The 15,141-nt window shown below is 40.9% G+C and overlaps 2 protein-coding genes across 5 annotated transcripts; both read right to left on the reverse strand.

The window, feature by feature from the left end:
* Positions 1–69: 69 nt before the first annotated feature.
* LOC135339968 (arginine/serine-rich coiled-coil protein 2-like) lies at positions 70–6,025 on the reverse strand. The gene is made up of 7 exons (XM_064536231.1): positions 4,819–6,025; positions 2,052–2,145; positions 1,353–1,449; positions 1,057–1,265; positions 849–997; positions 415–499; positions 70–364 (listed from the first exon to the last, which is right to left on the reverse strand). Exons 1-7 carry the CDS (start codon positions 4,909–4,911, stop codon positions 141–143), a joined length of 951 nt encoding a protein of 316 aa, XP_064392301.1. The 5' UTR covers positions 4,912–6,025; the 3' UTR covers positions 70–140.
* Positions 6,026–6,617: 592 nt separating this feature from the next.
* LOC135339960 (uncharacterized) lies at positions 6,618–15,130 on the reverse strand. 4 transcript variants are annotated; one of them, XM_064536218.1, is made up of 22 exons: positions 14,970–15,130; positions 14,742–14,886; positions 11,628–11,697; positions 11,446–11,561; positions 11,288–11,356; positions 11,100–11,204; positions 10,977–11,046; positions 10,709–10,809; positions 10,569–10,660; positions 10,432–10,505; positions 10,349–10,378; positions 10,166–10,302; positions 10,006–10,109; positions 8,193–8,328; positions 8,086–8,142; positions 7,912–8,012; positions 7,780–7,853; positions 7,634–7,729; positions 7,479–7,582; positions 7,255–7,430; positions 6,971–7,196; positions 6,618–6,868 (listed from the first exon to the last, which is right to left on the reverse strand). In XM_064536218.1, exons 1-22 carry the CDS (start codon positions 14,975–14,977, stop codon positions 6,713–6,715), a joined length of 2,247 nt encoding a protein of 748 aa, XP_064392288.1. In that variant the 5' UTR covers positions 14,978–15,130; the 3' UTR covers positions 6,618–6,712. The 4 variants fall into 4 exon arrangements, with proteins under 4 accessions (XP_064392288.1, XP_064392287.1, XP_064392289.1 ...); XM_064536217.1 differs by having other exon boundaries at positions 11,446–11,697; XM_064536219.1 differs by lacking the exon at positions 14,742–14,886 and having other exon boundaries at positions 14,970–15,034.
* Positions 15,131–15,141: the final 11 nt, after the last annotated feature.

A 15,141-nucleotide genomic window follows, 5' to 3' on the forward strand; every position in this document is an offset into this window, starting at 1 on the left:
AATATCTCCCATTATATATACCTCAATCACTAAAAACGCTAGTTATACCCGTCATTCTAATACCAAAAGCTGAGTAATCAATTATAATAATCATAATGTTTCACATTTCACATTGCAACAACCGTTGAGTCAACACCTAGCTACAAAGTCTCATGCAGTTTATCAGTAGAGTCTTTTTGGGATGGAAGTTCAGTCGTAAGTGCCTGTGAGCCATAGCCTAATCCAACTCCCCTAGCTACATGTGTGAGGAAACGAGATGCTTCATACTGCTGCTCCAAAGCTGTTAGTGCTCTCTCTGAACTCTTTGCACTACCCTCATTAATCTGCTCACTGGGTTGCGTACATTGAGAAGATGAAGATTTACCTGTACCTTGGAAAGGTAAAAGGACAAAACATTCATGTTGTTGCACGCACCAATTCCCATAAGCCTCCTAAATTTGTTGTCTTCACCATCTTTTCCAAGTGACACACTTTCCCATTGGTTTCTGGATTGGACTACCTACATTAGGTGAATAATTTCACAGACATCATTTATACTTCTTATATGGGTTAAAGGTATAGTACAACATGACGGTGACCATTTGAAGCAACTACCGTATTAACGGGTTATTTTCGAGGGGCTAAATTTTCGCAGATTGCCCAAACTAAACATTTCGAAGATAGCGGTTCAAATGACCACACCCCTACAGTAGATAGGTTTCAATACGGATGTAAACCAATTTTCGAGGCATTCGTGTTCTGGGTCAATCCTTGAAAACAACCAGCTATACGGTATTGCAGTAAATCACTTGAGTGTGACCTCACCTAACATAATGGTCAATTGTGCATAATAATATTATTTATCTTACTTTGTTTTTTTTCCCAGACCACAACAGCTTCCGCTTCTCCTGGACAACTCTTTGTTGCTGTGTTATAGGTTTTGCCAGGGCACTGAGATAGGATGGTTGCTTGGAAGCTAACTCTTGTGCAGCAGCAATGGCTTGCTCAAAACTATCCTCTATTGATTAGACGACTGAATAATATTGGACACAATATTCAGTTCATGTTCAAACTTACTGTCATCACTTGAAATGCCATCCACTACCTCTTGAATTTCTTCACGCTCTTGTTTTGCAGTACCTTCACAACCAGTCTTTTTTGCTGCTAATAAATTTTTACTGGCGAGTTTGTCTTCATGATAGCTCTTTTTTTCACAACTTGGACCACTAGAAGTAAAGGAGTGTTCACTGCTTGTTAATTTACATTCTTTAGGCGATTGAGATAGTCTGGAATGAGCAAGAATAATATTGTAATTATATCAATGGCACCAACTCATTCATTCAAGTCATAATTATGGCATTAATAAAATTCACCTCCTATGGTTCGATCGACGCCTCTCATCTCGATGTGATTTGTGATGCGAAGCTCTTAGTGACAACGGGCTTCGAGATCTGTGCCGCTTATGCGACCCTAAGCAGTTAATTTACAAACATAAGACATGTGCATGTACATGTATGTATAATCAGGAGCAGATTACAGAAGGAACGTCTAACTCTACATGGGAAGAAATGTTTTAAGTCAGCCTGTGAATATCATTATGAACAGATTTTGTATGTAGTGAAGCAGCAGGAGAGCTAGGTTGAGCCGGAAAGAGCTAAAACGAATAGCTAGGTCTTTAATAGATGTTGGTATACATCATGGAAGATTCTGTCAGTGATAGATGTTGGTATACACATCACATCATATTCATGTAAAAATTAAGTTTGCTAGACCTAGACTAACGGTGTTTTGTTTTTGCAGTAGGGAGTCTTACTGGGATTTTTAGAACACTTACAGAGAGCTTATTACCAGGCCTATAGCTCACTAGCTAGCTGAAGCTTTTCACCTATGCGCTGGTAAAGGTGCACCATCAGCTCAATTAGCACTCGCCCGCAGATGATTATCACCCACTTAGCAGTTCGGTCATTCTTTGCAAACTTGCACGAGATGCGATTCCCAACGTAAGACACTCCTTCTGTAATCTGCTCCTGCTATAATTTATACACACTAAGTCGAAAAATGACAACTTTTACGATTTTTATAGCCTTGATCTTCATAATTATCCCTCTCCCTGTGATTTCGTTCTTCGCTGACAGTAGATGCTTTGCTTGAAATTTTTTTGCTGGTCTGCATGCATGAGAGAATATTCGGATCAGGACGAATCCACCTGACCGTAGGTAATTTACGGTCACTATTCTTATAGCCTAGTTTGTAGTTTCTGTAAGTTTAAAAAGTTTTTCAGGGTGATCAACATTTCACTTTTGCCAATTTTGTTCAGAAGCAAAAATATAAGTCAGTGCTCTTGTGCTAGCCTCGAGACCAGAGCGGTATAGTCTGAAGGTCAGCACAAGAGCAAGAGCACTGGTTTGTGTCTCTGCTTTGAAGCAAAATTGGCGAAAATAAAACTGCAGCTTACAGACACTAAAAATTAGGCTAGAAGTAGTCTGCAAGAGAAGTTTGAAGAAAACCAAATTAATACATGCAGTAACCTTATAGTTAGCTAAGGTCAAGTGGTTCCAGCCTCCTCTGCAGATACATGGCTCTATGATGGAAACGATGGGCGGAGTCAATAGTCACATGGTGATACTTCAATTTCTGCACAAGCTTCTTTACTCTGCGTGGCTGCAAAATGTTCAAGGGGCTTAATTTTTACTGTTTTTTAATTAAAATTATCTGCTATAACATGCAAAGATTAAAGTCATGGCTTCTAGTAAGCAGTCAACCCATGAACAAGTATTTAATAAAATGCTTGAAATTTAAGTGCCTCAAAAATTTCGCACTATAACTGGCGGTTAAGTGAGGGGAGGTGTTGTGATGGAGCTGCCCTCCTATAGGAACTGTAAGCTATTAGAAGGCCGCATGCCCTATATCTTTCCTTTCACATGTGCTCATCCAGGTAACTATACTATAATTTATGTAGCTAATGGACATAGCAGGACGAATGTGACTCCACATTGCTGAGAGAGCCAAACTGGTGCACTCCGTCGATCTGAGTATGCCTTTCCCCAGTGGTGTTAAAGAGCATGCAAGGTAACATTGTATGTAATTAATGTGTCTGTGTGAGCATTATGCTTTACTTTAGGGGGTGTGACAAACTAGTGACTCATCAATCTGGACTACCACTCTTAAGGATGATATAAGGGTACTACCGTAAGCGGTAATTTTCGTGGTGTAAAAATTCGTTCAACTCGAACAAGGTGACTTTTGCGAGTAAACATTTCATTGCCTGCACTGCATTGTATGCGTTACGGTAAACCACGCCTACGTTTTTATGGGGGGAAATTCAGCTTGCCCACGAAAACAATACGGTATCTCAAACTGTACTGGATGGCAAGAATCATAGTAATTATGCCTCGGGTGCGCATGCACAGCAAGGTGTACGGTAGTGCGTTTGTGTGTCTGTCTGTGTGTGTAGACTGCTACAGCTGCTCAAAGATAAATAAAGTGCAAGCAAAAGTTTCTATAGGCTTCTTATAGTCATGTTTTCTTGGATTGCAATTTGTGGTTTTGCAAAATAATATTGCTTCGTTCTCGAGTTATAGCTAGGTTTGCTTACATGGAACACCATTGTAGCCTTTCCTTTCAGAGCAGTGCGAACAAATTTGTCCGCTGGGAACGTCCCAGATTTAGCATCCTTGTCCCTTGTCCTGAAGGGAAACCTCAGATATCCAGGATTTTCAAGGTTGCTGCTCCTGAGCTGGGTTACTAAGCTCCAGTAAAGCTTAGCAGGCCTGAAATTACTGCTAATAATGACTTATTATGAGCATGCGCAGTGAGCTAGTGAACTACATTGAGAGCTGAGCAGTGATACTGGGGCATCCCTGCATCCCCACAACAATTTACATGCAGGAAAACATGGAAGAAGGAATTGTTGTCTTTGCACTGAACATCAGAGTCGTGTGCTCCAATTATCCTACATTTCCCTCCTTCGGCGGCCAGCTGCTCGGGGGCTAACGCTTTTGTCCCTGACATTTGGCTGGGGACGTTGGCACCTACAATGTACACCTGTATGCTACTTAGTAGTTAGCTGTACACTAGAACGCTAGCTATTGGTAGCTGCAAGAGTGAGAAAAGAACTGCAAAGATGCACTTATCTGTTCATGCAGCCATATTTAATGGACTTCGGATCATTTTTAGTTACGACAATCGATCATTTTCCGCTTTACGATTTGATCATTTAACCTAGTAGCTTCATGTCTTTTAGCTATTTTAGCTAGGTGTCTCCACTCGTAGTGCTTCCATTAGGGAGGTTCTCAAAAATAACAAATTAATGTGGAAAGTATGGTTTAGCAGTGTAGTGTGCAATCTCATAGGTGAGCAGGTCAATGATGGATGGTTTGATTTTGGTCTCTGTATTTTACAACTGCATTTACAAATACAGTATACAGTTGTGCGTAATCATAGGCTCAAAAATAAAGGTGCATGCTTTGGCAACACGAACACTCTTGCTCTTTTTTTTACAAGTCCGTAAAAAGTTCGTGTTTTATTTTAGGACCTCAAGAATTGCGTTCAATCTGGGATGGCAGTGGGGCCGTATTATCTTTATAGATTCTAGATGTTTAAGCTGAGCCGAGACTAAGCTCTGAAGAATTTAAATTACCCACCTTATTTCCAAATTGCAAAAAATATAAATGGCTTGCAGCTAGCGCATGTGCTGTAATTTATAAACAATAACTGAGTACAAACGTACTAAAATACTGCCTAGAAGAGGTATTTGAGGTCAAAATCTCAGCCACCACTCAGTTGATAAATTAATGCTCTAAATAACGCACACTACCACAACATCATTCTGCATTTCACCTTTTTAGGCTCTGTCTTTGTCTTTTGATGACTTGTAGATCTTGACTGCTCTTCTGATTCACTGCTGTCGGAATGAGTACCTTTCCCCTCCATTTAATTGTAAACCATGAAGTGAGAAGCCTATAATTAATTAGGCCACACCTTACGTTTCACGGGTCATAATTATTATTTTTGCAGAATGCAAAAAAAAAAACAACTAATTAGTGGTCCAGGTCAGAGGTCAGAATGGCCACAACACAGTAATGTTGCTTTTGCATGGTGTGTTTTGCTAGAGTGACTTTTTGTGATTTGTTGTGACTCTGTTTGTGGTTTTATAATGATATTCATCGAATTTCCCCTCCTTGGTCTGTTTTGGGGAGCAGTACTACATGTAGCCTCACAAGGCCGAAGAGCGGCGCGGCCTGGGATATGGATCGAGGGGCTACTATACTACATGTATCTATAATTGTAGATTGGGCGTGGGCCGCCCTTTGTCATGCAGAATAATTATGCTCAGTCAGGAGAAAATGACCTCTGGGTTTCCACTCACAATTTGCTATTGTATTTCATCCAGTGCCACATCATTAATTTTTAGCCTCGATCCCAGTCCCTCTCACCGTCTTTCTCAATTGAGAGCGGCCTGGAATCGAGGCTAATTAATTTTGTGAGATTTTTTTGGAGAATGTGCTCCTGGCTGATATCACCAAGGCCAAAAATATTTATTTCTCCCAAACACCCCAAACATTGTGTTCCACTATAATCATAATGTTTGGAGTGTTAGGGAGAAATAATTATTCCTTTAGCTGAAAATGGCTTAATCAAGGAAGAAATTAAAAGTGTTTCTGAAATGTTGTTTCTGAAATGTTCAATCAAATTTTTGGACCTTAGCCGTTAGATGATACTCATCAAAAAGGCACTTTTTTAATAGCAAATTTGAGCACTGCGGAGGATGCAACATCGAAAATTATGGTGAAACAGTCCCATACCTTAATTGGTTCACCTAACTGATTTCCCACTATAAACTGTACATGCGTAATTAGCTGCCTTCACCACTATTCGAGGAAGTGCGGCCTGGGAACGAGGCTAATGCGTAATATGACTCCTTCAAGAAAATAATGTGTGTGGTGATGCCTGCCAATTCTATTGTGCAAAAAACCAGAGTATACATGTACTTCAAGCTTCTTCCACATATATATATATATAATTATGCATTACTATATCTTACCGCAATGCAGTTTTTAAAGCATTTTGCCACTGCATTGGGTAGGGATCACATTAATTTTGTAAATTATTACCAGGGATAATCGCATGTTGTCCTATTATTCACTGTGATTCTTACAGTGATTAATCGCGTATCAGTAATGGCACGTCGTCAAGGCAATAATTGCACATCGTTCATTAACGGCGTGCAATTACTGCCTTGACGACCGCATGTTCGAATAATGGCCGCGGCAAATTTTTTTTACTGAAACTGCAGCTAAAAATATCTTGCATCACAAACGATTAACAATCAATAGTATGGCTACTCGTGCAATAAGGGATTAATAGCACTCATAAAAAGCACTGGCAAGGTTAATAGCACTCGGCGGGCTACGCCTCGTGCAATTAGTATCCTTGCCATTGCTTATTATTGCACTCTTAGCCATACTATTAATTATGCCTCGAGGGATACAGTAAAGCTGATTAAAGCACTTCAGTGTTCAAAAAGCTGCAAAGCCCTTTTGCAACTGCATTTGGTATACTGTAGGGATCACTTTTGTAAATTTATCATGCTAATTATGCCTCAAGGCATAGCCGCACGAGGGATACAGTAAAGCTGATTGAAAAATAATAATAATTAAAGCACTTCAGTGTTCTAAATTAAGGTATTTCACTATTATTTCACTATCTCAGATTCTGTGCTGACAAAACTCGCTTATATCACAGTAAATAAAGCCTGAAGGACGTTGGATGTAGTTACTCTGGTCTGGTTTGGTTGCTGGCCTCCTGCATACACCGTCATCCTTCCAGTAGGGATGAACCACTTGCTGTCATATAGCTGCATCTGATAACCACTGATAGTGAAAGACACCTAGAGGAAATTACATGTTATTAATAGTTATGCCTCCAAAAATTAATGTAGAATGAATCACGACAAGGACAAGTGCAGCAGAAGAAAACTACATGTACTCACTGAGAATGTGACTCCAGGTTTGATTGTTTTCCTCGCCACACCAACGAGCTGTCTGATAGGAGCTACTGCTACTCCATTTGGCCATGAGATGTACACTTGAATGACCTCATCGGCAGTGTACTTGGCTCCAGTGTTGGTGACCTGCAAACTTACTGTCACATTTCCCCCTGCCTTTACACTACTTGGAGACACAGTTAAACCAGAGTACTTGAAAGTTGAGTACGATCTGATGCGACAATTTGCATGGAAAGAATTGGTACATGGGAATAACAAGATTAACTCACAGTCCATAGCCAAATGGGTATAAAGGTTCGCTTTGGAAGTAGCGGTAAGTCCTGTTGACCATAGTGTAGTCCACTATTGGAGGAACTTGATCTAAGCTGACTGGCCAAGTGTAAGGTAAGCGTCCCCCAGGACTTACTACTCCATTTAATACATCAGCCAAAGCAGAACCAGCAGTCTACAAATACACATACATACATGGAAAATAGATAAGTATATTGGGTACCTGAGCAGGATAGAAGTTCTCTAAAATGGACACAACTTTATCACTTGCATCGGCCCAAGTGAGGTCTACTGGTCCAGCATTATACATCAGCAGGATTGTGGGCCCTGAATAAACGAACATCAGTTTTTGGATAAATGTAAGCCAACAGCACTCACCGTTCACTGACATTGTAGCGTCTTTCAAGATATTAAGCTGTTGTCCAGGAAAGTCAATATTTGACCTGTCGCTTCCTTCATGACCAATAACTTTACCTGGGAATGTGTATTCACAATGAAAATGTGATATTAGATAGCCAGCTCACCTCCATTACCAAGACACACAAATGCAATATCTGCTTCTCTGCAAGCGTTCTTGACAGACGAACCGTTATAGTAACTGCGCAAGAATTAATAGCACGATAAAAGATGATAATGCAATATAAAAAAAAACTTACTTGCAAGTGGGACCATCAGTGCAACCAACATTGGCACTGATTTGCTTCACAGCCTTTGTTAGATCTCGAATGCCCATCAGAGGTGTAACAACATGATCAGGCTGGAAATCCATAAAAAGGGTTACATAATTATGTACAGTCATGTAAGGAAATGTAGGTGCCATAGCTTCTTACGATAGGACTGTAGTCACCATAGAACCCATTTGTGTTATTGATCATAGGTCCAACAATCTGAAATGGGTATACATGTTCTTGCACTTAGTGTTGAGTTAGTAACATACACATGCTAGGTTGTACTGCTTGGTGAGTGGCAGTCCAGTGTCCATATTGTTCTTAAGGAGGACAAACGACTGAACAGCCATATCATGAGCAAGCTGGATGTGTTCTTTGCTTTGAATGAAGTCCGACTGATTTAGCCTGTGTACAAGAACAACATCAATTAAAAATTGCTAAGCACCGCGGCATGCTTTGTTTCATTCAAGGGTCTCAAGGGTGTTATGGAAGAAGAGCTTAATGGAGGAGCTAAATGAAAAACAGTAGTTTTAATGGCTAGACGTACGTATCATATAAGTTTAGTGTTTAATAATGCATTTCTAGTCAATGAACAATTAAAAGAGAGGTGGATCTGTAGAGAGATAAAAGTTAAAATGAATGCTCCTTCTGGCAGTAGTAAATTCATCCAAATTACAGCATCATATAGTTTTTGTTCGTCGCCATCCATATTTATTTTTCACACTGTAAGTACATCATTATAATATCAAGGGTGCATAGGAAGAGAAGAGTGTCGAACTATTGATACTTCTACACAAACACTGTGCACAAAGTAACGTGACATCCTGTCAATTGCACGTGAGCAACTCGCAATTAACGCACAGAAGTTGTTAATAGTGAGTAAAGAGTGCAAGTGAAGAGGATCAACTCGACTATTGTCTCTATTTATACGATTTTTGCGAAGATATCGTCTCCTATCAGTGTGCAGTGAGCAGCTCCACAAGCTCTGAACGTTGAACGCGAACAACTATAGAATTGTTCGATTACCACACCCCTAAAAACGTCACGGTTAACATTTAGCTAGCTAGGAGATTACTAGTAAATTTACAATACTTTATCACGTGCGAGTCATGTTACTTTGTGCACAGTGTTTGTGTAGAAGTATCAGTAGTTTGACACTCTTTTCTTCTTATGCACTCTTGATTATAATGAAAGCACCGCAGGTGCTGATGCCTCGGTGGAGATGCCAAAGCTACATGACATAAAGCTACTTTTATACACACATTGATTATAATTTATATCATGATGAACATTTTAATTTTACTGCATGTAAAATCCAGAGAAACTCAAAGAGTGGGTAATTAAAAACGATCGATGCCAAAAGTTCAAGTCTAAAATTAATGGCTGCAAGTCAGAGAGCTTTAAGCTTGCAGCTCTCTTCTCACTCTTGCAGCTACCAATAGCTAGTGTTCTAGTGCAGAGCTAACTACTATGTAGAGTAGCAACACTTGGTAAACAAGTTTGGCTACGTGCTCTTTTGAAAAGGCTGCAATGGCATTCCAAGTAAGCAAAACTAGGCATAACTCGAGAACGAAGCATTATTTTGCAAATCCACGAATTAAAATCCAAGTAAACATGACTAGAAGCCTATAGAAACTCTTACTTGCACTTGATTCATCCTTGAGCAGCTGTAGCAGTCTACACAGACACACACACACACACACGTACTACCGTGTATCTCGCTTGCGCATGCGCACCGAGGCATAATTACACAACTTACAGCTCTTTTTTTATAGATACAAAAAATAGCTAGCACTTTAATATAGTAGGGCTAACTCATAAGATTAGTGCGAACAGATATGATATGCATGATTCTGAAGAGACTAGACTGCAACAGCATTCACTGTAAGTAAAACTAACCGTACGTAACTTGAAAGAAAGCTTTATAGTTTGCAAATCATGAATCAAAATCGTGGCTAGAAGCTTATCCTATTGCGAAGTAATTACAAGCTGAAACACCGGTATAGATACACAGACCGACACACACACAGCCAGCTTTACCATATTCCTTGTGCGGCTACGCAATCTGATATGATAACATACTTGGTGTACTTGTTCATTTCTGGAGGGTCAAACTCTCCCAGTTTCATTCTGACAGTGAAAAGACGACTCACAGCATCTTTTACTGTGTCCATCGAAATTTTATTCTATAAATAATTACACAATACTGGTGTGAGTAAGCAAGCAATACCTGGACACTCACCTGAGTCACAGCTTCTCCAATGTGGGAGAACACATTGTCTGCAGAGTTAGCATCCTCAAGACAAGTACCAGCATTAACAGCGGCAGCAGCAGTGTCCACAGAGTTGTTGGTGTAATGGTGGTTGGTGATCATTATCTCTGCAGCAAAATCACTATAATTATTATAGAACCATAGGCTACTTACCAATGGCTCCTTGGTCACTGACCACATAGCCTGCAAAAACATAAATCATAATTATCTTGAATGCCTGGTAAATGTATACGTACCTTTAAATCCCCACTCCATCCGAAGTATGTCTGTAAGAAGTTTTTTGTTGGCACAGGCAGGCACTCCATTGATACTGTCCTCACCATACGCCAAGAGCTAAAGTACTGTAAGTTCCAATGGATGGTACGACACTAACCTGTTGTAGCTGCACATGAGACTCCAGGCTCCTGCGTCTACACAAGCCTTGAACGGTGGCAAGAAGGTCATCCGCCAGTCTTGCTCAGACACCTGAAAAGATGGCTTAATTTTAGCTATCACCTACTCTACAAGTAGAACCTTCGCATTGAAGTCAAATCTGCTGATTGGAATATTTTCAGGTCCACCGTAGACATCAAAATGCTTGCACCCAGCATTTGCTTTTACATAGCGTTCATCATCTGGAATATGTAAAATTTATTATACAGTATGCTTTTTTATTACAACATGATTTTATTACATAATTATGTAGCTCGAAAAAGTAATCTCAGGTGTAACTCAAATTTGTTCACCCTCATGCTGTATTTCACATAAGCTTCCAGTATAAGATACTGTCACATGTACTGACCTCCTTGTAGCCCCGTCACATAGGCTCTAGCCAAATAGCCAGACAGGTAGGGGTCCTCTCCGTACGTTTCCTTCAAGAGCAAACTATATGTAAAATAATTAAGCAATATATAGTATATATTACCTGATTCCTGCCCCATCTGGGGTCACGGAGGATGTTCAATACAGGGCTCCAGCAGCTCAATCCAGTGTGGAACCCATAGTTACCGTCAGACACATATTTATTGTTCTATACAGCACATGGGCATGCAGTTAGTAGTAGACTCGCCAGGCCGTCATAGGAGGCAGTGTGACTACACAATAGAATCTCACCTTAGCACGAACTTCATCACCGATTGCGGAAGCAACAGCATGAACAATATCGAAGTTGAATGTTGCAGCCTGCAAAAAGGTGCAGTATACGCGTACCACTATACTAGGGTTACAGAATGCTTGACAAGACTATAATTACACAAACAATTATTACTGACCATGCCTATAGCCATAGGAAAAGAAGTTGCTGGTCCGGCATCCACATCTCCACTCAAACATTCAGTTCCCCATTGGTATGGATTGATACCCAGTCTGGAAATGGCTGGAGCTGGACCTAAACCCGGCCCAAATGAAAGAAATAAACAATAAACACCTATTATGATAATGGTTTTTTGCTCACCGTTTTTGCTAGCTCCTCCTCTGGACATTTGCAGAACCATCTCATCTAGAGTTAACCTGTCCACCAGATCCTGCAGCATTTACCACATTTTATAACTACACACAAACTATTATATATAAATACAAATCATCTAGTACCGGTGTCACAGGACACGGCCTCCCCCAGGACAGGAGCTCCGGGGGGGTTCCGTCCTTAGGATAAATCCTCCCCCCGGAGTTTCTGTCCTAGGACAAAAGCTCCTACCCCAGGACCAGAGCTCCCCCATTCTGCGGTGCAGGTGAAAGTCAGTCCACAGGTAATCTGAGAGGACTAGTCTAGGCTACAAAGTAAACAGCCATAGACAAAGCCTAACTAGATCTAGATGCAATAGATTCTGTATCTATTATGTTATAGATCTCAATACTCAATATATACAACAATGCAAGAGAAAGAAGTACAATAAATATAACCAAAAGTGCACAAATCATAAAGTGATGCAACCAGAACAAAACCAATTACCTACTGGTTCTTTGCGAATTTTGGCACAGCGATAGTGATACCACTCACTACATTTGTCACACATGACCATATCCTCAAAAGAGTCCGGTCTCTTGCACATGCAGTATATTGTAATGGCAATGATTTGTGGTGTTGGTCTTTTGGGCATCGCTTTTTTTGTGCGAGGGAACCGTGAGAGTTTGCCCTTCTCAAAGCACTTAATGAGATGTGCTCTCATTTTGGCCTCATCAAACACTAGAGAATCCACATTATCGTTCATAGCAGCGCGATATGCAGTAGCAATGCTAAATAGTCCGCAGTTGTTAGCACCCTCTTGCTGCTGGAGAGCCACCACAGAAATCAACAGCCCATTGCATTGAATTAATGGGCTATACACTTGTGCTATCTGGAGCTCAGTACTTGGGGAAAGCGTTCCATTGAAGCAGCTGTCGTACAAATACAGTTCACCCTTAAACAGAGAAGTGGCAATCCAGTGCTGTCGTTCTTCAACAAAGAAGATTTGCACAGCTGCACGTGTACAAGTAAAATTATCATAATTGCATAAACGTTGTCTTACCTGGGCCTTGATTATTGGAAGGTCAGGCTTTTGAAAGGGTACATCAGGCTTTTGAGAGGGTATATCAGGCTTTTGAGAGGGTACATCAGGCTTTTGAGAGGGTAGGTCAGGCTTTTGAGAGGGTAGGTCAGGATTTTGAGAGGGTACGTCAGGCATTCGTTTATTCTTAGGAGGTGATTTGACTGGAGAAGAGTGGTTGTCTTCAGAGCCAGGAAGAGTGTTTTCTTCATCGTTGGTTTCTGTAAAATGTTTTAAGCATAATTATATAGCAAGGAACACGACAGAAGGAGGTTATTGCTAGCCACACTTTACCTGGAGAGTAGTATTCCTTTAGCAGTACCCCATTGTAACACTTTTTCAATACTTTGCCGCTCCCAGACTGCAACTCGTATCTACCCTTGTCAAGGATCTTATGGACAATATATGGACCTTTCCAGGTGCAGTCCATTTTCCCTCCCATTCGATGAGAATTGGCCATATTCTTTAGCATGACACTGCTGCCAACTGGATAACTCTACGACAAAAATGGAAAAAAATAAGCTAAAGTTTGCTATATAAAATAATACCTTCAAAGAGTTATACTTGTTGTCATACTGCTGCTTCTGTTTTTGCTGTGCAGCAGCAATGTTCTCCTTGGCATTGAGGTGACAGCGGTCACGAATTTCCATCAACCTTCGGAGAATTCCATCCATGTCTTCTCCGTCTTCTTCATTTTCAGTCTCCTCTCCACTCAATTGGTCAGCATCTCCTCTATCTTCTATAGTGTCGGCACCATCTCGTTGATCCATATCAAAAGTAACAGCTTTCCGCGGGTGGCGATTGAACATTAGGAAAAAGGGTGTGTACTTTGATGACGCCTACAATCAAAAAATAACATATGCATGCATGATATAATAATTAAAATTTTATCTGTTTTGATATGCGATAGGCATAAAGAGCAGCAGAGAGATGCTGATCCCAGTCATCAGTACTAGAATCGATTACCTTCTTGAGAGTGTTCACTAGAGTCTGGTTGAAGCGTTCATCAAGGCCATTTGTTTGTGGGTGGTAAGCACTTGATACGCAGTGCTGTATGTCAGTCAACTGAAAAAGTCGGGTGTTGATTTCGTTGACAAACTCTCTTCCTTGGTCTGATTGAATCACTTTTGGCCACCCATGGCTGCAAAATGTGTCAAACAGAAATTTTGCTACACCTTCTGCTGATTTTGATGGGAGTGGGGCAGCCTCAGGCCACTTAGAGAAATAGTCTGAAAGGGTGATAATGTACTTGTTTCCAGAGCTTGTTTCAGGTAGAGGTCCTACCAAGTCAATACCAACTCTGTACCAGACCTTTGTCACAGGGATGGGGTGTAGTTCTGCTCTGGGCTTCTGCAGTTGGTGATTCGTTCGTTGGCATTTGTCGCAGTGCTTGCAGAGCTGTATGACGTCAGCATGTAGGCCTTTCCAGTAGAAATCCTGAGCAACCTACATGCATGAAACAGATGTAATTATACTTTATAAGATATGATGATAAATATACCTTTCCATAGGTCTTGTCTCTCCTAAAATGCATCCCATCCAGTCCATCGTGGCACATGTTTAGTATCCTGCTTTTCTCCTCTTGCTTCACCACAACTCTTCTCATTCTATGCATGCCAGTGCTGTCCTTCTCAGGCAGGTATAAGCATTGTTGCTGCAGAGCATATCTTTGAGCTTTGTCTCTTATACTTCTCTTGTCATTAGTGGAAAGCCCGTCTCTGTATTTCTTCTGGCCAGCATTGCTGGCAGCAGTCTTGTACAGCAGTATGTCCTCATACTCTTGTTGAGTAGCCATTCTGATTGCTAACAGTCTATACATTTCGCATGCACGCGCACGCTTATTATACTAAAGCCTTGACCAGGTTTTGACAGGGTACATGTACCCGGATGATATATCCTGGGGGCGGGGATTCTGTCCTAGGACGAAACCACCGGGGGGAGGCATTGTCCTAAGACCGCAGGCTCCGGGGGAGAAACTGTCGCCCGGAGGTTCTATCCTATGACACCGGAATCACATTAGCTAGCTAGCTAGACTAGCATACCTTGACTCTCTCTGGAATTTGTAACGAGACATTTCGGAATGGAAAATCATCCTTTAATGCAGGCTTGCTAGCAGCTACAATCGAGCACACAACCAGCACCACAGCCAAACATACGCACATGCACTTTTGAAAAGCCATCGTATCACTGTGAAACAGTACAGGTGACTTCATAAAGAATGCAATAAGATATTCACTTGCATGTTAACTTTACGTTTAATAATAGCTTACCAAATCATACGTCCAGTCGAGTCCTAGCCTCCTTGGCCTTCTCGATCTCAAGGCCTAAACAATTAGAGCGGCCTGGAATCGAGGCTAGTCCAGTCCTATCTATATAATTATCATGTGATATCTACTTATGTCACAATTACTGTACTGACCTCGGAAGCACACTGGAATTTAG

The sequence above is a fragment of the Halichondria panicea genome, chromosome 8 (genome assembly GCF_963675165.1).
Source record: "Halichondria panicea chromosome 8, odHalPani1.1, whole genome shotgun sequence".
In the NCBI taxonomy this organism is placed as follows: Eukaryota; Metazoa; Porifera; class Demospongiae; order Suberitida; family Halichondriidae; genus Halichondria; species Halichondria panicea.